At 37.8% G+C, this 23,838-nt stretch overlaps 1 protein-coding gene across 1 annotated transcript in view; it reads right to left on the bottom strand.

Annotated features, from left to right (window-relative positions):
* The window catches only part of LOC373520 (huntingtin), a 55,948-nt gene that overhangs the window by 25,131 nt on the left and 6,979 nt on the right, over positions 1-23,838 (bottom strand). Inside the window, exons 8-36 of the mRNA XM_030993010.1 lie at positions 23,348-23,529; positions 22,542-22,752; positions 21,317-21,862; positions 20,623-20,844; positions 19,866-20,030; positions 18,758-18,852; positions 17,826-17,965; positions 17,135-17,195; positions 16,503-16,603; positions 15,710-15,977; positions 14,742-14,917; positions 13,675-13,835; positions 12,914-13,134; positions 12,199-12,328; positions 11,580-11,698; positions 11,007-11,114; positions 10,414-10,491; positions 9,729-9,949; positions 9,267-9,336; positions 8,277-8,438; positions 6,625-6,680; positions 5,856-6,004; positions 5,019-5,155; positions 4,238-4,354; positions 3,643-3,765; positions 2,821-3,029; positions 2,162-2,313; positions 1,595-1,740; positions 416-607 (exon numbers count right to left, since the gene is read on the bottom strand). Of these exons, the coding sequence (XP_030848870.1) occupies positions 416-607; positions 1,595-1,740; positions 2,162-2,313; positions 2,821-3,029; positions 3,643-3,765; positions 4,238-4,354; positions 5,019-5,155; positions 5,856-6,004; positions 6,625-6,680; positions 8,277-8,438; positions 9,267-9,336; positions 9,729-9,949; positions 10,414-10,491; positions 11,007-11,114; positions 11,580-11,698; positions 12,199-12,328; positions 12,914-13,134; positions 13,675-13,835; positions 14,742-14,917; positions 15,710-15,977; positions 16,503-16,603; positions 17,135-17,195; positions 17,826-17,965; positions 18,758-18,852; positions 19,866-20,030; positions 20,623-20,844; positions 21,317-21,862; positions 22,542-22,752; positions 23,348-23,529 (4,718 nt within the window). The remainder of the gene's footprint in view (positions 1-415; positions 608-1,594; positions 1,741-2,161; positions 2,314-2,820; positions 3,030-3,642; positions 3,766-4,237; positions 4,355-5,018; positions 5,156-5,855; positions 6,005-6,624; positions 6,681-8,276; positions 8,439-9,266; positions 9,337-9,728; positions 9,950-10,413; positions 10,492-11,006; positions 11,115-11,579; positions 11,699-12,198; positions 12,329-12,913; positions 13,135-13,674; positions 13,836-14,741; positions 14,918-15,709; positions 15,978-16,502; positions 16,604-17,134; positions 17,196-17,825; positions 17,966-18,757; positions 18,853-19,865; positions 20,031-20,622; positions 20,845-21,316; positions 21,863-22,541; positions 22,753-23,347; positions 23,530-23,838) is intronic.

The raw sequence follows: 23,838 nt of genomic DNA, 5'->3' as shown, positions 1-23,838 counted from the left end.
TATATATATACTTCTCCCCCTTTTTTTGCAATATTTCTTTAGTTTAGCTTTAATATAGCAGATAATATCAATAAAAGGCTGCCTTTCTTTAAACATTGGTAATAATGCAGATTATGATTTATTCCAGTATCATAGAAATTGATAGCAAATTAAATCAATTCCTGGAAGTATAGTTCCAGAAATTGATCTCGCGGAGAGGTAAGTTGAACTGTACTTTCAGAAATTGATTTAATTTGATATTAAGTAGCTATTAATGTGTATCAAATGTTCACAATCAATTATAAGTACATGCAATCCAATAAATCATAAGTGATTCAATGCACGATTGGTAACTTGGAATAAATTTTGGAACAAATGAAACTCTTTGATATTAAAGAACGCTTGACAAAACGATTTGATCACTGATTCTACGCACCACATAATCACAGAAAAGGACGAGGGCTCCTTGCTTGACCACCTCCTCCGCCGTGGAGAGCTCTGGCTCCAGGTTTGTCTCCAGGTGATCCAGGCTCCCTGAAGACATGGACTTAGAGAGAGGGGGCTTCTTGGGTGTGTGCAGGATCCGCATCCACCAGTCGGTGGAGTCGTAGTTCAGCAGAAGGAGCAGCTGGGGGGATTCAAGGAGTTGAAATGGTGTAGTGATCATCAGAATCACCATCATCATTTTCATTGATAAATCTTCATCATAAGCATTAAATCAACATCAAACATCATACGCAACATCATCATCACCATACTTATACTCATCATCATCATTATCTTCATCAAGTTGATCAATCAATCATTTTCATTATCATAGTCATCACCATCAATATCAAAATCATCACAATCATCATCCAATCCTCATCAATATTATCATCATAATCATCTTCTACTTCTCCTTCATCATAATCAATAAAAGAGAGGGGGCTTCTAGGGCGTGTGCAGGATTCCCATCCACCAATCGGTGAAGTCGTAGTTCAGCAGAAGGAGCAGCTGGAGGGAGTCAAGAGGGTGAAATAGTATTGTCTTGTGCTCATCAGAATCACCACCGTCATCGTTAAAATCATCACAATCATTATCATTGATAAATCTTCATCATATTCTATAAATTATCAATATCATCATCATCACCATACTCATTATCATCATCAAGGTGATCATCATTAGCATCAGGAGGCGAGTTGGTAAAGCGTCTGCCTGTCAAACCAAAGATCTCGGGTTCAAATACCACCAAGGCGGATGACTGAAGCCTGAGTTGTGTGTTAACGTGCCCCTCCCCTTGTTTCATAGACGCAGGCTATGTTAATTGGAAAACACTCCATCCCTCGAATAGGACGTTCAATGGAGGCCCCGTGTAGAGAAGAGTCACCACCCTTGCATGTTAAGAACCCACTGCACTATTCGTATAAGAGTAGGGGGAAACGGCATCTGCAAGAATCTTCAGTATTGAAGGAGGCATATTATCATGAAGATCATCATTGATCAATCAACCACCACAACCAGCAGCACCTCATATACCACAACACAACCATCACCAACATCATCAGCAAAATAATAACCATCATCCTCCTCACCATCGTCACCATCTCCATCATCATACCACATGTCTTACCTGACACCATTGTAGCACCAGTACTGGGTCTGTCTGTATCAGTGAATGGAATACTTCGTTGAGATGATCTAGAGCAAACCAGCATTTTGACTGCTGGGGTCTGGAGATTAGACTAGCCATCATTACTCCAACTTTTCTGAAAGCTCCTGATTATAAAAGAATAGTGTGGACAACATTCAAGATTAATAGCATTTAGAAATAGTTTCACCAACAAAACAAAACAAAATTGTTTCATGAATTATGAATCGGCCTGTCATACAGTCACAGATAAAAGGGGAAAAAACAGAGAATTAGAGAGAGAGAGAGAGAGAAAAGAAGAATGATGTAAGAAACTGATTCACACAGAATCAGAAAGTATTATAGAAGTACATTGGAGTGGCACAATGCAGAGAGTCCATTACAAATAATAGAGGGAGAGGGGCAAACACACAGAGGAACAGAGAGAAAGATACTGTCCAACAAACTAAAGCATCACAGAGATTTCATAGAAAGATGGACAGAGAGAGAGGGAGACAGATATACGAACAGACAAAGAGAGAGAGAGAGAGAGAGAGAAATAGATCTTACCAGATTTGAACATGTGTGTCATAGACAAAAGCAGCCTGGACAGCTCCTGTGCTAGGAAGTCATGTGACTGAACACCTGACACATCTATAGACTTGGAGAATCGTAAGCTCTGTACAGTGGTGACAGTGAACCCTACAATTTGCAGCAAGAATCTAAGAACAATGCAAATAAAAGAAATCAGTCAATATTACTTGATAATGTTAACATACACAATATTTAGCTCTGGTCTCATGACAAACATACAGTATATAAAATGACCTTTGAAAAATAAAGTGCACACCAAATATAAGGACAAATGTCCCATGGGCAACTACCCCCAGGCAATAGCGTCCTACAATTATCTCCTTCCCAAACTACCCCAACAAATATACTAAAATTCAGTCCACCGACACCCCCCCCCCCTTGCCAGTCCACCCAATTACAACTACATGTGTATGTGTACCCCATTTGAAACCTATCCTCTTGACATTTGATCCTAAGACAACTACCCCTAGAACGTTTACCACCACACAATTACCGCCCCCAAAAATTCCTGATGATTGGAGTAAAAATGAATGGGATTATAGGATTGCATTATGTTGATATAAATTATTGGAACTGATACAAATTGAAAATTGGATGAATAGAATTGATTTGATTAAACTTGCTACTCAGCTGACCTCGCTAGAACCTCCTCAGGAGGGGTCATGTTGGCGTTGAGAGCATCCTCCTTTGTATGCTGGGGGTCCAGGACACAGATGAAGAGGTCAGAGGTCAAGCCTAGCTCCTGGAGACGAGACAGGATGGTTTCCTCCTTGGACTGTGTGGTCAAGACACCCAGCAGGGCTAGAGCCATGGCAAGCCAACGCTGCATGGATACAATGCTAACCTGTATATGGATGATAATAATGGACATTAACATTAATAACGATGATCATGATGATTATAAAAATGGTGATGATGATGATGATAAACGACAATGGTAATGATGGGGATAATGCTTATGATGACGGTGGTGATGAGGACAGTAATGATGATAATGTGACGACGATAACTACAACGATGAAGACGATGATGACTGTGATGATGATGATTATGGTGTGATGATAATGATGATCATGATCATGATCATGATGATCATGATGATCATGATGATGATGATGATGATGATGATGTCATGAAAATAATGATGGTGATAATGATACTATAATGATGATGATGGTGAAGAGATGATAGTGCTGTAATGATGGTGATGATGATGGTGATTGTGATGATGATAATGATGATGACCAATATGATGATAATGATGATGATGACCAATATGATGATAATGATGATGATGACCAATATGATGATGATGATGATGATGATGACGATGATGGTGGTGGTGCTGGTGCTGATATCATGACTGCAAGGTCCCCTCATGTATGAGTTGCAATGTAGTGATCTAGTTTGAAAACCTGTGGCGTAACTGTACAAAAGTGTCTCTCAAGGTTTCTTACCTGATCATAAGGAACTAAGAGAAGAGCCTTTAGAAGGATATCAACAGGCCTGAGGGAGCTCGGAGCTACAGTCCCTAGGAGATGGTGAAGGACATCAAGAGCAGCTGGACTGTCCAGGTTAATCTGACAGAACAAAGAACAGCAAGTAGGAAAGAAAAGTTTGAATTTTCAACGATAACCAATCACAGATCAGTTTAAAGGTTCTCTTGTTATATCTGTAAAGTCATTCTTACAAAGGAAGATAATAATAGTAATATTTTGCTTTAATATAGCGCCCAATACATTGATACAACAATGTGCCTAAGCGCTTAACTGATATATTATTACCCCGATGGTCTTGTAATTACACCAAAAAACTCGGTCTTGCTTCAACTTCTTTTGCTGGCCTCAAGTATATCTTTAATGACATTTTCTACACACTGTTTGTAATCCACACACGATATTAAAAATATGAGTACAGTGTAAAATAAAGTATTCAGTATTGAGACAGCTACACAAAGAACTTATCATGGATTTATTCAACAATTTAATCAACAATTTAAAACTGTTATTATTTATTTTATTTTTTTATTTTATAAACATCAATACTATATACCTGTTGCCTGGCCAGAAGCGGGAGTATCATGTCTACAACTTGTCGGGAAAGTCGTTTCCACTTCTCTTCGTTCTCACGATGTGCCTGCTGTAGAACTGCTGTGAACATCTCCAGTACCTAGATATTTGTTGTTCAGAAAACATATAAAACTGATTTGTAAATGTGTATGGATTTGCATGGTTAACATTATCAATTTGAAACCTGAACAATCATGTTTATCTAAGAAATATGCTTTCTTGAGCCTTTTCTTGTTTGACATAAACAAAATCTTACAATTGAAATATTTGAGGTATTATTGACACCATTATCAAGTCAAAATTTAATCCTTTATATTGTGAATATTGGAGGCATTTCATTCAATCACTGTGGAGAAGTGAATGTTTAATGCTTCACCTAATAACAGACCCATCACCCAAAATGAAATTTACTTTAATATGCAACTGATAGATCCTACAGAATGCACAATTTTCACAAGAACTGCCCTGTCAAGAAAATTCATCCTTATGAACCCCCCCCCCCCCAAAAAAAAAAAAAAAAGAAAAAACATGACCAAACGGTCTTGATCTCACAAAGGCAAAATCTAAGTAATTTTAAGATGGGCCACAAGTTTCACTGCATCTAATATATATTGGGCATAGTGGTAGTGGTAGTAGACTTTATTGAATAACTTGTGTAGCACAAGGCTTTAATATCTGCCACAGTCCAAGCATAGTATTTACAAAAAGCAATTTGTAAAGCATTGTGCATGGAAACTGTGGAGTGTGTCTGTAATATGTTTTACCTGGCTATAGTGGATGAGTCTCAACAGCATAGAAACCACCACCTCCCTCTGTGTGTCTAACTCCTTGGCTGATTCTGATTTATTGTTGGCTCTCAGAATGAAGAGATCATGGACGAGGGGCTTCAGAGCTGGGACAACTGTGAAAAGAAGTAGAGGAGTGCATGTAGGGTCCAAGCTTTATGGTACATCTACATTGTTTTTGACTGATGATGATAAACTATTCTTCAAGGCTCCTACTAAATGCAGGACTATAGTTATAATGCAGAGGAACTTGATTGATGGGAAACAGCCCTATCCCAATAAAGATTGGTATCATTGTCATCATCATGGTATGAAAAGCATTAACTGTAGAGAGAAGCTTGTTTTCTAACAGCTGTGGTACCATCGAATGTCTTCTCATCATCATCTTCATCATCATAAATTTATCACCACCATCATCATTGTCATCATCATCATCATTATCACTACCATCATCATTGTCATCATCATCATCATCATCAACACTACTAACTTCATTGTCATCATTACTATTATCATCACCACCAACATCATCATCAATAACATCATCATCATTGTTGTCATCATCGTCATCATCATCATCATCATCCTCATCGTCATCATCATCGTTACTATCATCATTTTCTTATGGCACTTACTATGGGTAGAGGCTTGTTGTCCACTGGCCATAATACCATCACACAGCTGAATGATCTTGGGCATGGCGATGACTGGTTTGCTGTTAAACCTCTCGTATGACAACAGAACAGTATGATTACCATTACCATCATCATCATCATCATCACCACCACCACCACCACTTTCTAGAGGAGTACTTACTATGGGTCGAGGCTTGTTGTCCACTGGCCATGATGCCGTCACACAGCTGAATGATCTTGGGCATGGCGATGACCGGTTTGCTGTGAAACCTCTCGTATGACAACAGAACTAGGAAGTTGAAGATGTGTGGAATCAGCACTTCATATCCCCTGGATAATAAAAAATACATTCATTTGCTTATGCAGGTCTTTCCATTCCTAGATTCTTTCATTGTATAAAATATGAGTGCTACTGTAAATCAAATCATCACTATAAGTAAGGTAGCTTAGCAAAACATACTGGCATGAAAAGACGTGTCCGCAACACAAACTGCTGAACTGTTGAAAGTCATAATTCTATCCTATAGAGGTACATGTAGATCCAATCCATTAAGATGTTAAGCTGGTATAAGCTGTACATGTACAGCTGCTGCCTTGATGAGGCTTCATATTACCAAAACTTTCATTCAGATTTGTCAAATAAGAACTTTTAATTCACCAACATCACTAATATCCCTTTTTTGTATTCTGCACGCCTTTTTCCATGCATTTTTTTTCCCTGAGTTACTGCAGGGATGATTGTATCTATTGGTCATTTCACTGTCAATGGTGCACTTGCTATTGACTTCAATTTTGTCTTTTTTCTAAAGGTAAGATATGCAAATTAATCCATGAATAAATATTAGTATATCTGAATATTAGGTAATATGCTTATTTCATGATTTTTTTGTTTTTGCAACAGAATATCACATTTGTAGATACATGGGTACATCAAAATGTAAAATACTTACTTGACAAGTCCTTCCTCTAAGTACTCAAACTGCTTTATAACAAAGTTCAGGAAAATCTGTCAAAAAGAGACAAAATAATGAAACAGATATCAAATGGGTATACAAATTTTAAAAATTGTTTCCATTCTAAGCATAATCACGTTGGCAATATTCCAGGTTTTGAAGGTTTCTTTAACTCATTGTAGTACAATTGCCAGTAAAAGTTTTAGCTTTAGCTCCGGCAACCGAAGCGCTCAGTGCATTCAAGGAATGAATCCTCCCAGGTACCCACTTACTACACCTGGGTGGAGTGTGGCAGATCTAGATTAATGTCTTGCCAAATGACATTAGTGCCACAGCAGGATTCAAAACCCGTACATTGTGGTTCACAGTCCAGAGACTTATCCACTAGACCACAACACTTCTACATGACCCACAATTTTAACCGACTGACTCTGGGTATTGCCGATAATGCATTATTTTGTATACAAATTTCCTTATTCCATTGTGTTTTAAATTCTCCCATCTAAATTACATCTTTCTCTACTGCTACTGCTTTTTCATTTACAATACTTATTTTTTCCAGGAACCTATAATATACAACCACTGCTTTTTAATAGGTTCCTCATATTCTACTTAATTTATTATATGAATTGAGAATCATTGAGACATGCTCATTTATGCTGCATGTATTGTACAGTGCGTCCCAGAAAAAACGAAACCGAGAAGTATTGATGTTTTATCATAACTTAATCACAACCATAATTAATGAATGATACATATTTGGAAAGCTTAGAGTCTCCTCTTTCAGTTGATGCTACCCCGTGATGCATATTTCACGCATGAGTGATTAAAAGCAATTTGAAGGAAGGAAACCAAAAAGTAATTTGGCGGGCGGTATCTGAATTTCAAAGAAAAATTCATATTTCTAGAAAGTTCATTTTTTTGCTCTTTCATATGATACCTCAATTAAGAAAAATAAGCCAGGAATAACAAAGTTCTGTTTGTTTAAAGTAGCCCTTACATTTTCATAATTTTAACAAACGAATTCATTTTCACTGGGTGCCTGCCGTAGCCAAAAGCAGATTTGACAAAAGACTTAACTCCGTTTCGTTAACAATCAGCCATGCATGAAGACTCTCGTCTACGGTTGATTGTCAACGAAGCGGAGTTAAGTCTTTTGTTAATTTCGTTTATTGATACGGCAGGCAGCCAGTGAAAACAAATTCGTTTAATAAAATTATGGAAATGCAAGCACTACTTTAAACAAACAGAACTTGTCATTCCTTGCTCATTTTTCCTGATTGAGGTGTCATATGAAAGGGCAGAAACTCAACTTTCTAGAAATGTGAATTTTTCTTCGAAATTCAGATACCGCCCGCCAAATGTCTTTTTGGTTTCCTTCCTTCAAATTGCTTTTAATCACTCATGCGTGAAATATGCATTATCTGAGTAGCATCACATGAAAGAGGAGACTCTAAGCTTTCCAAATATGTATCATTCATTAATTATGGTTTTGATTAAGTTAAGATAGAACATCGATACTTCTCGGTTTCGTTTTTTCTGGGACACACTGTATAATTTGTATGTCTAAATTTGTTTTTAAATGTGGAACAATCAAAACTTGAAAACATGAAACAATCAAAATAAATGTGATATTGCAGCTCCTGTACCTGATCTGAGTCTAGCAAGCAATAGTTGACCCTGAGTTGGACCAGCTGGGCCAGGAGATGTAGGACCTGTTGCTGTAGGACCACACAGCTGCTGACCGTGTACTGCTTCAGGGCCCGGATCACTAGAGGCTCAAACAGACGGATGTAGTTCTGAACTGCAGTCTATACAGATATGAAAATGAGCATGTATTAGTAGTAGTAGTGGTTATTTTACCTGACTGCTAAGAAAGCATGAATGCTTGTTAGTAAGCAACCAGAGGACCGACGGATTAAAGTCTTCTCCGAGAGACCTGGTAATGAGGATTAATGCCTTACCAAAGGGCACTAGCTCATCGCCTTGGTTTCGAACCAGGGTCACCAGATAGGAGATCACTGCTCTACCGACTGAGCTATCGCGCCTCCTTTAAAGCATGGTTATAGATGTTTCATGGTGTTGATTGGAAAGGGAATGTGCAGGGGTCGCAAGTAAGATTCAAAGCCTGGTCAAGTTAGTGTTTTTATTTGTCCACCAATGACAATCACTATCGTATAAGGGAACCATGACAACCAAATTCTATGAAAGTCGAACTCCTTTAGTGATGCCCTTCAGAATTAATGAAACAGAGATAACAATTCAGTCCCAATATGTCTTGTTTACACAGGGTAGGCTTTCTAGCTTTCAAACTTTGTCAAGTATGTGTCCTCCACTATCTGCTCAGATTCTTATGAACAATTAACAACACAAAATACAGCATGATAAATTTCCATCTTTGTTTGACCGACCTATGGAATAATGCTTAACACACACCATATCTGATTCTTGAGTTCAAATGTGAAGAACTATCGATTATGAATGAATAAAGAGAAAGCTTAAAGGCCTCAGATCATGTTTTGAAATTTAAATGTGAATAATATTCGATCTCTTAACAAAGAAAATATGCAGGAGCTTATCAAGCATGAAGCATGTACATGTAATGTAAGAGTGCTTAAATGAATGTTTCATGTACTGACCTTGTCTTTACTACTCTTTGATGTCATACTAGCTCGTCTGTCTGCTCTTGTCTTGATCCAACCAAATACCCTATCAGGACAAAGGACATGAACAAGAAATGAGATGAAGGAGGAGGAAGAGGAGAAGAAAAATTGAGAAGAAAACACAGAGGAAGGATAAGGAGTATTACAGTTAAAAACAAAAGTAGAAAGAAATAAGATAAGGAAGAAACACTTTTCAGAGTTATCCTTGTTATACCGGCTTGCAATGGAACAGTTTCTTAATCTTTTTTCACATGAAACCAGTTCAATATAAAACTCAAATAATAGATAATATATACAAGGTAGAAAGGATTCAAATAACATACGGTTTTACATGTTGTCCACATAAAAGGACAGATAAACGAAAGACCCGCATAAAAGACTCTCTGCCACAACTAAACCCTCTACATCTAAAAAGGAGATATAAGTGATGCAACTTACCCAACGCTTTCATTCTCTGTATCCGGAGTAGTCGTCAGCTTAGGTCCCATTGAAGCTAAGCACTGAGTGTACTGCGTGTAGGGTGCGATGAAACAATCATGATACAGCCCTGGTTTCATGTTGGACGTCAGACGAGCAGCTTTACCAGTCTTACGAGCATGGTGAGGTGAGGAGAGGTCTTGAGCGCTGGCCATGTTGGTGAAGAATAGAGCCTTCAAGAGCTTGGAGAAGATTAGAAGTGCATATCAAGAAGAAGAAGAAACATTTTAAATGACTTGATGCAAAAGTACCTCATAATAATGAAGATTTAAAACAAATTGAAGGCATGCTTGATCAGGCTTTGTAAGTCAATCATATTTCCTTTCTTCTTTTTTTCTTCCTTCTCTTTCCTTCTTTTCTCTTTTTCTTTCTTTGCCTTTTTCTTTCTTTCTTTCTTTGTATCTATGCTGTTTTGAAAGCATCCTTAATATTTTGCATGTAGATACACTGAAGTCAGTACCTATTTTCAATGAATGTGCTGCAAGTCTCTAGTGTCAAAATAGCTGTTCAGCTATAAATGTGATATTACATTTCAAAGATACAATTTGTTAAGTATAGGAAATGCGCTCAGTTTTAGCAGCTGATTCGAAAAACAGAATATGAAGCAAGGTTCATGCACACACCCATCTAGCGTTATCATACATACCTGTTCAACACACAATATGGTCATCGTAGGTTCAATGGTGACACAAGACTTGAGATAGCCTAAAATTTCCTCAACATACTATAGAAGAGAACAAACAACAAATACATTCTCATTAAAACTGTAAATAAAAGATTCAATGACAGACAAAACATACAACTGAGATTTGAACAAAATTAAAGGCATCACCTTACTTGTATGAGAAATATGCAACGATTTAATATCTAAATGCTGTTACTATAAAAGAAAAAACATAAATAGGCAAGTACTTGTTATACACAGCCTTAACTTTTCATAGCTTTTTTTTTTTTTCCCAAGTTTAGTGACGGACTGAGACAAGATAATGGCATCTTGAAAAGCAGGCAGACATTTTTTTTTTTTTTTTTTTTTAGTTGCAATATCAATTTCTTTTTACTTATTCTAATTCTAATTCAAGCTACATTTACAATATTTGTTCTAACATAAAGAATAAAACTGTCCATCAGTTTTTCATATTCAAGAGAAGAAGTTACACTAGCTCATGAGCAAGTCCTTGTTTTCTTTGAGAAGTCTAAATTAAAAGCAAAATGGATTGCATCTACCACTAAGTGACTTACATGGCCCACTTCAGTAATGGAAGCTAGCTCAAGTAGCTGACCGAGACAGGATAAAGACATCTTGAGCAAGAGGCAGAACTTGTCAGGTTTGGTGAGCTCTAACGTTGCCTGTAGATGAAAAGTTTAAAGGTATGTTAAATGAAAGTTAAAGGTAACTCAATGAGTTAAACGTAATTAAAATATCTAATTCAATTCAATTCAAAATCATTTTATTCTTGAACATCAAATAACACATCAGATTGTACGTTCGTAACCAATTACATTTGAACAAGAGAAGGAGGACAACAAAAAGTATACACTTGAAAGTAAGAAGTATTCAGATTATTACATTGTATTGTATTGAATATGGGGGGGGGGGGGGGAATCAACATCTGACATCATATCAACATCTGAAAGTGTACCCAAAACATTATTTGATACTACATGTAACTAAATATCAAGGTGGACTTCCCCTCTAAAACTTGTATAATTACTTTGATCCTCTCATATCACTCCCTGGGGTGAAGCAAGATCATATTACTTTAAATTTGGACCAAATCTAGACAATTTTCTCAAGAGGAAGCCTGCCTCTACCTTATAGTTTTTGTAAGCTCCTCTCAATGTTTCATATATCCTCATGTAGTGTGCATGCTGGTAGAAGGATCCATAGCTAGACTTGGTGGACTTCTTCTCCTCGGATGTATCAGATTTATCTGGAGGGAGGGGAGAGAAAGAGAAACACAGGGATGATTATTCCTTCAGTGAGTTCAAGTTAAAATGTACAAAAAAGTAAAAGCAGTTAAATTTGGCATGAGTCTAATTTGCATGAATGAGTATAGCACATATAATAGACTATCATGTGTAATAATAAAGTAAGTTGCTACTTTTGAATTTCTTATGTTTACTTATTGCAATTTCTTGAAGCAATTTGGAAGAAAAAAAATCAAAATCACATATAAACGTCATATTTTGTGAAGTGCTATTGATCCATTGTCAGATTATATTAGTTTTCCTGATGTTCTAACCAGAAGAATTTCTAATTAAGAAAGTTCCAAAAGTACCTTTAACATTATGACTACTCAATTTTCTCATTCTCTTAGACTTAACACAGGAACTACTTAGCAATGGTAGGCAATGTGTTCACTTCAAAGTTTGACCTTGAAACCAAGACTATTATAAAGATTGAGTGGTTGAGAATGTTGGAGTTCTTTACCTGGTGTTGGTTTGTTGGGATTCTGAGGTGTTGTTGGTGATTGGTCTGGTGTGTCTTTGTCCCTTCCTATCTTACTCTTCCTCTTGATAGGACTAAGAGAAGGGCCAGCTGGGAGGGATGGTAGAGCAGTCTGTCGTAGATACATAAATACACACACACACATATGAGATGATTACTATTACAAAATCAAAAAATAGCAACGAAAACGGACATACCAGTACTAGAGTTTTTCAATCATTGGAGTTAATCGCAAGAATGAACAGAAAGCCAAAATAAGACAGAAAATAAACTCAAAGTATGCCTTGTTATTGCCTTCTCAAAACAAATAATGAGGAGCTTACGATTTGCAGGACTGACTTGATCTACAATATGATATTTACTGTCATGTCTCCTAACAAGTCCCGTCTTACAAAAAACTGTTTCATTGTCGGACTAGACAGCAACGGGCCTGTTCACATGACCATTGTGATCATGTGACCCACTCTTGGAGATCAATATACAGCTGAATTTCTCGTTTTCACCACAACGCAGATTAACCCCATATGCGTTCGTAGGATCCAGCCAATGACGCATATCAACTTGACTCGTGCGCAGAAGGTTTCAGTGCCAATTTTATGTCATAGATCACGTCGGTCGGGCTAATCGAAGGCTACCTAATAAATGAGAGGGACCGTCTCAATAAAATAAGTTAAATTATTTCCTCCCTCCAACACACCTGTGACTTGGCGGGGCCAGGCTGGTGGTTATCGATCACATGACTGAAGATGCTGACCAGGCGCGTGACATGAAGCAAGACGCGCTCCACGATGGGCACCAGGAGTCGATTGTTGAGACATTGCCAGCTCTCTCCGCTCCCCTCCCCCTCCTGGGATGGAGAGGTCGCAGGGGAGGTCATCTTCTTGGAGATGCTGCTCTTGAGAGAGTTGGCAGCAGCACCTGTCAAAGGGTCAGGATAAGTTCAAGAAAGAAAATAAGTCTTTTGTAAAGTAAAGTTTTGCTTTGCAGAAATAACTGGTTTACCTTTTTACCCGAAGTAAGTCTAAACCTTAAGCCAACTTTGGTTTCATTTGCTCCAATTTTTTTTCAAGTCAATACAGTACAGAAGTATTTTTAAACAGTTTTATTACCCAGTGACCTATGACCTTTAACCTCTTCCACCCAAAATCTAAGCAGGTCATCCTTGTATACTCATACATATTTCATCCAAGCCTTGTTTGAAATTGCTTTAATACTTTTCACGTTATTGAAGTAACGCAGGTGTATGAACTGGCTACCTGGTAATGCTAGAGTAATAGTAATTGCAGGGCTCTGGAAGAGCAGTGTTAATACGGATCAGGTGACCCTCTGCAAAAATATTATTATTATAGCACGTTGACTACAGAATTCCCTATTTCCCATAGGCATAATACAGGGACCCATCAGTTCCAGTAGGCGATGGGTTAACTTTATCATAAAGCTACTGATTCATCTCCTCACCTAGAAGTAGATTGGTGGCCAATTGAAGCATGTCATGCTGGGCCGCAAGGTCGAGCATAGCTACAGAGGAGGTGAGAAGAGAGACAACCAGTGGTAGACTCCCGCATCCAGTCCCTCCAGCCAACTCCTCAGGACTTACTCCACTACCTGTGCTTCCAATGCTATGGAAATATTAGGTGAAAGGAAGAAAAACCCTGGTTGATAGAGTCTACTTTGTGAGCATTAACAAGGTTTTAGGAATCATTCTTTTGAAAGGATACTTTATTCGAGGTCAGGAATAATATTGGGGGGATTACATGTATAGATATATATAGCACAACTAAATTTAATGTTGATAATCCTCTGTCACGGCAACATACAAATAATAATCAAAACAATTGAAATAAGAATCCTTGAGAATTCTCTCAAGGTTTTTTATTTCAATAGTTTGTTTTTTTATACATATACACACAGTTGTACTAGGGGCAGTGAATCTAAGGATAATGGTGGAGGGAAGTGCTTCCCTCCTTTTCCAAATGAAAAAAAAATACCTCTTTCAATGCTTAAAGATTGTCCCTTTACTTCGAAATTTGCCCATAAATACTACAAGAGAAAGCCTTGTATTGAGATTTACCCTTTGAACTATACAACAAGGGAGTGAATGAAGAGAATAAGATATAGACAAGATGATTACCGATAGGCAAGAAAGGGGATTTGAAAGAGAGTACGGAGGGGGGAGAGAGAGAGAGACAGAGACAGAGAGACAGAGATTGGAAAAGGAGATACATGGGAAAGAAAAGACAGCATGGTTTAGAAAAAGGAACAAGAATGAGAATAGGCTGAAAGTCCCCTTCGAAAACACTGATTAAAGTACAGTAAAACCTGTCTATAAAAACCACCCAAGGGAGACAAGAAAAGTGGTCTTTGCATACAGGTGGTCTTTGTAGACAGGTTCCTTTAGTACATGTTTCAAAGAGAAACCATTTTCAAGGGAAACAAAAAGATGTGGCCTTTGTTGACAGGGGGTCTTTGTAAACAGGTGGTCTTTGTATACAGGTGGTCACTAAAGCAGGTTTGACTGTAGTTACCTAGTGCCTGATCCTCCTTTGTATGTGAGACTGCTTTGCCTCTGTAGCTTGGGATGGCTTCCTCCATCATGAGAGCGAGACAGAGAGGAAGGATTCTGAGAGCAGCCCCAAGCACTAGGGTGCTGTGTCACTGGGAAACTGCTTGAGAGTCTGGCCAGGGCACGTACACACCCATACTGCATTGGGAAAGCAAAGAAAATGTTACCTTTGTGCTTTCTTTGAGATACATGTATTTCACAAAGGAATATTGAACATCTTTCAAATCGTTTAATAATTCTCATTCTATGTCTTGTAGTGTTGCCAAGTTCCTAAAGTACTATAGTCTTCAAAGTAATGTTATCTTGAATTGTTATAAATAAGACTACCGGTATCATAAAATAGCATTGTATCATAAAATAGCATTGTAAGGTAAAGCTTCATAATTATGCCCTTTCCGACTATTGGGCTTTCCCTCTAGAACAAATAATTGAGAAGGTGTTCCTCAGTTTGTGCTAGCTAGCTGACAAGACTTATACAAGATACACTTACATAGAAATACACATAATTCTTACTACGTGCCATGCAGGGTACATTGTAGGTCTGAGGAGATTTTAGTACAGTTCAATTATTTATTGATTTTTTATAAATGTAATGCTTCCTAGGAGAAATTTCAATTATTTAAACATAAGCCACAAATAAGTTTTATTATTGCAGATATTTTTCATGCAATCTCATTCATACTCCTGCTTTGATTCATCCCAAAGAATGAGGTTGCATCGAACTTGAGCACTATTCCATTTTTGTTTAAATCATCTGCATTTGTTTTTCGAACAAGCGTTTTTCATCACAACCCTACTCTGAAGACTGTTTAGCACCAGACATTGTTATCAGTGGATAGGCTTGTAATATACAAAGTGAGGAGAACTGTATGTTTATCAAACTTATCATAGACGTACAAAAAAGAATAGAAAGACGAGAGTTTGACTCACAGTGCTGTATCTGGACATGGTGTTGCTCATGACATCAAAGAGAACAGATACCATCCTGGAGAGAGCCGATTCAGAGAACGCACATCCTCCCTCTGAAGATCTGCTTTGGAACACCGGCAGGCTTTCCATGGTGGCTGTGATGGCCGGAGTGTATGGCTGGAGGTCCCTCATCACAGGGTCCAGGTAGCGGGACACATGGACCTTGGCTAGGGAAGAGATGGATTCCTGGTGGGGTTGGTCCACTGGGTAGAACAGCTTTGGTACAAGTCTAGACATAAACAGATTGATCATTCAAAGTATAGATCGATGAATCATTTCTGCCTAAATGTACAAATGCTTTGCAACATTATACTTGCATAAAAACTGGTACCTACAAGAACATGTACCAGCATATCCTTACAGGCATACTTCAAATAAAGTAAGTTACAAATATATTACATACAAATCTTATAATGCTATATTCATTGCACCAACAGTAGAACCAAGTTAATCTGAAATCATTCCTATCTTTCTACAAAGAAGAACCATCAGCAAAATAACAGTTCCAAATTTGAACTTAACAAAATGATATCAATTCACAGTGATATGCATGTGATTGAGGTCAGGTTTCTCTTGTTTCTTTGGCGGTTATTTGTAATCTCACAAATGCCTCTTCTATCAAACAGACCACAAATATATAGACAGAGGAATCATTAAAAAATAAAAATTAAATCAGACTCTGAAAAATAAAGTTTTGATAAAGTGATAATAAAGAAACAAAAAGAGAGAGGTAGGGGGCTGTCTCCTGACTTACTTGGAAAGTGCCTCTCCAGCTGCAGTTCTGACCCTGCCATCTTCACTACCTATGAGCTTGAGAACCACCTCCTCTAGGACTACTCTCTGAATATCTTCTCTCTGTAACAACAAAGTAAAAACAACAACAATAAGTAATAATAATATTCTGTTCTTGTATAGCGCAAAGCACATTGTGATATAACGTACCTGCACATATGCGCTTCAAAAGAGCTTTGGAATTACCTAGACTTTAGCTCCGCCCGCCGTTATCGATGCACAGAGTATTTCAAGTCAGTATTCTTGAAAGTTGAGTCAGAGTGCCACTGTCAATATTACAACACATGCTCTGGCAACAATTATTCAGTCTGTGGTACACTTTGGGGGATTCAACATTTGCTCCAGCAATAAAATTGCTCTGGGCATTCTTTCATCAAAGATTTAGGGTTAGCGTTGGTGTTGCAATCGAGGTTTGAATGATGTTCTATTTATATTGTGAGTTCCTGAATTTGATAGTTTATCATTTCAGTGTAACATCTATTTTGCTTAAGCTTTACCATAGAAACTTCACACAAATAGTGAATGAAGGAAAAGTTCCTTGCTGCTACATGCAGCACAATTAATCACAAATTACTTTCATTAAGACAAGCTTACCATGAACGTGTATCCTCTCTTCAGCTCCTCCACTTTCCTGGCCTCAAGATAGTGAAGCAGTCTGTACATAATCAGGACAATACATAGAGAGAGATAGACAGACATATATAAAGAGAGAGAGACAGGCAGACAGACAGACAGACAGACAGAAAGAGAGAGAGACAAACAGGCAGACAGAGAGAAAGAGAGATAGTGGGTAAAGAAACATTAATAAGACAAGAAGGGAGCTAGTGGAAAGGATGCATTGCCTTTCTCTAAGACACTGCAATTCATTTCTTTGCTATTGCAGATCATATCAAACTACTGCCTGTTGGCATATTTTGCAGATGTTATATATTTCCTAGCAACTTCTGTTGCAACAACGTATATTCCTAAATGTAGTATATAAGAACTGGGGTGGTATTATGAAAACTATTGGTATGTTATATATTATGTTCAGTGAAAAGATGTACATTGTCATAACAAATCATTATTAAGAAAATTCAGTGATTAATATCTGCACAAAGTCGGCTGAGTAGACATCTCCGCTAGCACCAATAAAATTGTTTATTCCGCAACAATTACAGTTTGTTTTGAGATTTAACATCTTTTATCTAACATAAAGATAGCGTTTCAGAATATAGCAGAAGCTATATGTATCTGTATCCATAATATATCTACTAAATATGGGTTTTCATCTATCGTCACTTACTTGAAGTCAAATCCACTAATCAATTCCATTAGCTCCACTTGAACCAACCAATACGTGGTACTGGACAGTTTCAAAAGGTCATAGGTCAACGTCAGGCCTAAATTGCCATGACAACTTCTGCATAGCTCTTGAAGGCACAGCTGTATAAAGACACAAAGCACATTTAAAAGACTGTGAGTATAAGCAATAGAACAGATATTTAAAAATATATATATCGTCGGTGGGGTGACAAAACCTTGTATCTCAATTTTTTGAGATTTTTTTTCTTTCCATAATTGTGTACCTAATGGCCTACGACACCACCTGATAAATCCATGGAACACCTCCTGTCTCGGTTTTTTCACAAATTCCACACAAAGGACGGTGTCACAGCACTAAATCTGTTGAGACAGGAAATGTTTTTTTGCTCTCCTGAAAATTCATGATTTTTGAGATACGAGGTTTTGTCACCCCACCGACGATATGTATAATTGGGTGAACTTGACTGATAGTTCACTGTAGCCAAGATGGTGATGATGATGATGATGATGGTGATGATGATGATGATGATGATGGTGATGATGATGAAGATGATGATGATGATGATGATGATGATGGTGATGATGATGATGATGATGGTGATGATGATAAAGATGATGATGATGGTGATGATGATGATGATGATGGTGGTGGTGTATATACTTTGAAATTTTGTACTTATTCCCGTACATTATACTTGATTTGAAATCTTTTATATTTTATTTTTTTCTTGTGTGAAATCTACTCTTATACGCCTGTATACAAAATATAAAAAAAAGAATTTAAACTGTTTTTTTAATGTAAAATGTGGAATAAATAAACTTCAAACTTTAAACTTCAATGATGGAGATGATGATGAAAATGATGGAGATGATGATGATGATGTTGATGATGATGATCTGGTTTAGACATACCTTGGCCGATTGACATATACTTCTTGCAGTGACAGAGGAATCATCCGAGACCGATGTGGAGAGCAGGGACACCAGATACTCAATGCTTACTGGATCTGCACAGAACAAACATACATTAATCACTTGCAATTGATCTAAATTGACAGCAACTTAACTTTAAAAAGGTTAATTACAATCACATCTCTTAAAGCCTCTCTAAAGTGTTGAGAGCCCCCAAAATTTGATGACAACATTCCACTTAATGTATCATAATGTGAAAGAGGATGTCATTTAAGACCCATTTCTGCAACGATTTTCAAAACAAATGTGTTCAAAGTCGAATATTGATTAAAGAATACAAAATTTAGGTTTTCTGCATACAACAGAAAACCTAAATTATGTATTCTTTTATCAATATTTGTCTTCAAATACATTTTGGGGTAGAAACTTTGCAAAAATGTTTCGTAAATGACATCCTCTTTCACATTAAGTTTACATGAAATTATGCCATCAAATTTTAAGCAAATTTGAGGCTCCCAACAATGTAGAGGGGCTTTAACATAAGAGGGTAAAAATGTAGAGGGTTTGTGATTGCTTTGGATAAATTAAACTCTTCATAAGACAGGACCAAGATACTATATCAATACTTTAATACTGATAAGTTGTAATGCTTGACATGAAATTGCTGAGATGGCAATGATTTGGATATGTTTCATTAAATTTGTTATCAATAACCAGTTACATTAAATGTAATATGCTAAAGAAATCATGTAATTTAATTGGCTGTACCACATCCGGATCTACCCAACAACATACATTCTTATTATCATTATTATTACCACTTTAATGTGAGACTTACAATTGATGAAACTACACATTATCAATATATAATCCTAGCAGATGTAATTCTGCAATAATGGTTCTTATCCATGAAGATGACAATACAACAATTTTGAGGACAGAAGTAGAACTATCACAACGGACCAAGCAAAACTAAAATAACGGCTAAGATCTACTGGGATAACTTCAAGGAGCTGCTGGAAGGGATTCACTCCAAGATCCAATGGCGATAGGGAAAAAATATAAACAAAAATACAAGAGTACTTCATAGTACAGTGGAGGTATCTACCTGTATTACTTTCTTCACATATCCGCCAGCACCAATCAGTGTACAGGTAATTGGATTCAATCAGAGAAGCCTTCAACATTTGACCAATCAGCAGTAAGGTTTGTCCTCTCAGCTGGGGGTCAGAGTGACCCACGTACAGAAGAAGGTCACGGATGTATTGCTCATCTGTCAATTGAAATAATCAATTTATTCATTTTTTCATGCCTTCATTTGTTTATTGATTTATTCATTCATTTTTTCATTTATTTATTTATTTATGCCTTCATTTGTACAATTATTGATTCATTCATTTGTTAACTCATGTTGCATGGCGTTCTGTTGTGAAGTCCACAGCAGCACTTTACAGCGCCACCTGAGGTTGATGATGCTAATTTCACAAGGCTCATTAATAATTGCAAATATGTCTTGTTGATTGGTCATTTAAAGTTGTTCAAAGGATTTTGAAGATATCTCAAGAATCATTGCATACATGAAGAAGAAAAAAGTTGCACAATGAACAGATAATATTTTTTTCTTTTTTCTACCAATTTTTTTTTTGCAAGACTTAGTTTGTTTTGATAGACATTCTCTTGAAATAAACCTTTTAACATTCTACAACTACTACTAAGAGATTTTACAAGTATAAGGCATATAATAAGTTATAAAGAATCTACTTATTATTATCATCATTACAATCTCATCACTGGTCTGTTAAAGTACAAGAAGAAGCAACAACCACAGACCAGCATCATCCTAATCCTAACTAGGTGATATTAACCTTCTACTTTGACTCCTCCTTCTGTTCCTTTGAAGAGACGGTCAAAGAAAAGCCTGGGGTACATGCCGATGATATGACCAGCACAGCCCATGGCCAGTACCTTCACGCTGACCCTAGCCTTGCGGTCAGGGATGAGTGACCCCTGGTAACCGGTCAGTAGGAAAGAGCTGGACAGTAGACGTAAGAGATGACGCAGGGGCAAGTCCTCATCAGTATAGCATCCTGTAATGAAGAAGAAGAATATTATCCCATTGACTGCTGAATTATCTCATTCTCATAGACTTTCTTAAAGGAGCTACACGGTTTTAGTATGCAATGTGTGAAATTGTATCTGCACAGCGCATATCACGTGATATAACACCCCAACCCATGTACTAACCCTTTCGCTTTAGCTCCAGCAACAAGTATCAGCACAGAAGGTATTTCAAGGAATACATCCTTCCAGGTACCAATTAACACCTGGGTAAAGAGAGACAGCTATAGATAAGATGTCCTTGTCAAAGGACATATGTACCAGGAAGGTAGCAGGTCATACAAATTACAATGACAAATATTTTATTTTGAAATTTGTGAATTTAAGCAAACAAAAGGAGGAATTAATCAAGAATGAATGGATTTTGCTTTGTGTCATTAACTTTGCCGACCAAATGTTTAATTGTTTACGCCCTGATTATCATCAAACGTTCCTACTCACCAATATCTCCAGGTCTAAATGTTACTTCTACATCAGGTGAGCCTTCTTCAATGGTGGCAGTCCTGTCCCGTATAGGACTGATATCATCTGTATCTCCTGGACTGTCCAAGACCTCATCACTAGAGGGCGTTGTAGCAGCGTAATCATCTGCCTCAATGCCTTGCTCTACCTCCTCTCCACCATTCTCCATTACACCCTCCGACCCTACCCTTCCAACATCTCCTCCATTGTCCTCCACACCACCGATCGCCATATTGGAGTAATCGGACGTTCCATCATCCATGACGAGCTCTGAGGTCTCGGTCTCAAGATCGGCCAGACTGGCGTTGCTCTGGTCACCGAACGCGGAGAGGTCACGGGAGGTGCGGCCCGATTGGGCGTCGGCATAGAGAGAGGAGGGGATGGACTCTAGACTGGTGGTCGAGTACCGGGCGGAGGTGGGTGTGGTCGCTAGACCGGAAGATGAGGTCTCTGATGGTGCTGATGTAGAGTACTGGTCTTCATCGAGACCCGAGTCGGTCGTGAAGGTGCTACCTTCCTCACCTTCTGTGGGATGAAAACCGATATGCTCAAGATATCGTAACTTTCATTCGTCTAAATATGTACCACTCCTTACTTAATTAATAAATCTCAATCATATTAAGAGTTGTTTTGACCTTCAGAGGAACATTTTTTGTTGACGTGTCATGGTCTTATGGATACATGCATGTACAGATTCTGGATCAACTTAAGTTCACCGTTATACAGAAGAACAAGAAGAGAACATGGGACTTTGGGGTCACTGAAAGCAAATGAAAATCTAAAGAGTCCCCTTTATTAAAAAGAGTTAGTATGGAACCCTAGGTGTTGAAATCTACCAAGCGCTGAAGAACTTTTCTTCTGAACAGAAGTCCAGGGGGGTGTTTCACAAAGATCCTAAGTTGAACTTATCTCTAAGTTGGACTTAAAAGTTTTGGAACGCTGTTAACATCTATTAAAATATTTTGTAAAAAGTTATTTTAAGAGGCTTAAAATGTTGATTCCAATCATTCATAGTTTTCTATTATGAAAGAGATTTCATATTCTTGATGTGGAATTTATGAAAAGTCTAAAATACTTCAATTTTACTTCTGAATGTATTTCATTATAAGGCTACAAATGGCTTTCCATAATATTTAAGTTCAACTTAGAGATAAGTTCAACTTAGCATCTTTGTGAAACACCCCCCAGTCTGTATTATTCCTACCTGTGGTTGATCCAGCAGGCCCTTCTCCATCCTTCGGAGACCCTTTCTCCTTGTCTTCATAGATGCTGATCTTGGCAATCCCCTCCTTGGACATCAGGATGTCCAGTAAGGGTTTGGGAGGGTCCTTCAAGAGCTGCTGAAGGGCATCCAGTGTTGCAGTCAGGACGTTGTGGTCAGCGTGCCTGGTGCAATGGATCAGGTACTCAAAGATCTGTGTCAAAACAAACGCATATGAAAATGATGATAAATGACAGGAACAAACTATTTAAAAGCATTTGGGGGAATAACTTATGACTGAATAGACTAAACCCTTGAGGAGGAGGTGAGTTGACTCAGTCGGTAAAACAACTGACTGTCGAACCAAAGATCTCGTGTTCGAATCCCACCCTGGCAGAAGATTGAAGCCTGCGTTGTGTGTTAACGTGCCCCTCACATTGTTTCATAGACGCAGGCTATGTTAAGTGGAAAACACTCAGTCCCTCGTATAGGACGTTGAATGGAGGCCCCATGTAGAGAAGAGTCATTACCTTAGCACTTTAAGAACCCACTGCACTATTCGTATAAGAGTAGGGGGAAACCCAGGTGTAGTGGTCCACCTGCACACCCCCAATCAGTTATACCGGGAGGAGAGACCAGAGGGTTACAGTGATTCAGGCGACGCCTAATTAATAATAATAGCCCTGATATTCACATCATAAATGACATTGAGAAGCATTTGATTTTCTAACTTAATTTCATTTTAACTTCCCCAGATACAAGGTTTCATACAAACGAACAAAAATCTAATACTGATGAAGCAAACATACCTTTACAAGTTGTTCATCTTTGACTCCAGTCTCCTCTTCCTTCTTGGTGACCCCAAAGCTGCCCTTTAACCCTTGTTCTTTTGCCCTCTGCATGACCAGGTGAGGGACGGTGTAACGCAAGCAGAGCAAGACACCAAGGTGGATCTGAACCGGGAAGCTCTCCTTCACAGGTATTACAAACACTACAAAAAGAATAGAATGCAAACCACTTCATTACACACTTAGTTGAAATTGGGTGCATAAATATCATAGCGATGAATGTTTTTAATTGATTAAATTTCATGAATGTGATAGTCCTTCACTTCATCCAACTTTCAGACTACACTTTCTGACCTAACATTTCGCTTAATTCCTCCATTTTTTCCATTTTTTAACATAATTTACCAACATCCTTCAATACAAATAATAATAATAATAATAATAATGTAACTTATATCGCGCCAAATCCACTCTGTGGAGTGCTCAAGGCGCGTGTAAACAGGAAAAAAGAT

The sequence above is a fragment of the Strongylocentrotus purpuratus genome, unplaced genomic scaffold (genome assembly GCF_000002235.5).
Source record: "Strongylocentrotus purpuratus isolate Spur 01 unplaced genomic scaffold, Spur_5.0 spur5_contig_847, whole genome shotgun sequence".
NCBI lineage: Eukaryota > Metazoa > Echinodermata > Echinoidea > Camarodonta > Strongylocentrotidae > Strongylocentrotus > Strongylocentrotus purpuratus.
This window is presented reverse-complemented; position numbering and strand designations above follow the sequence as displayed.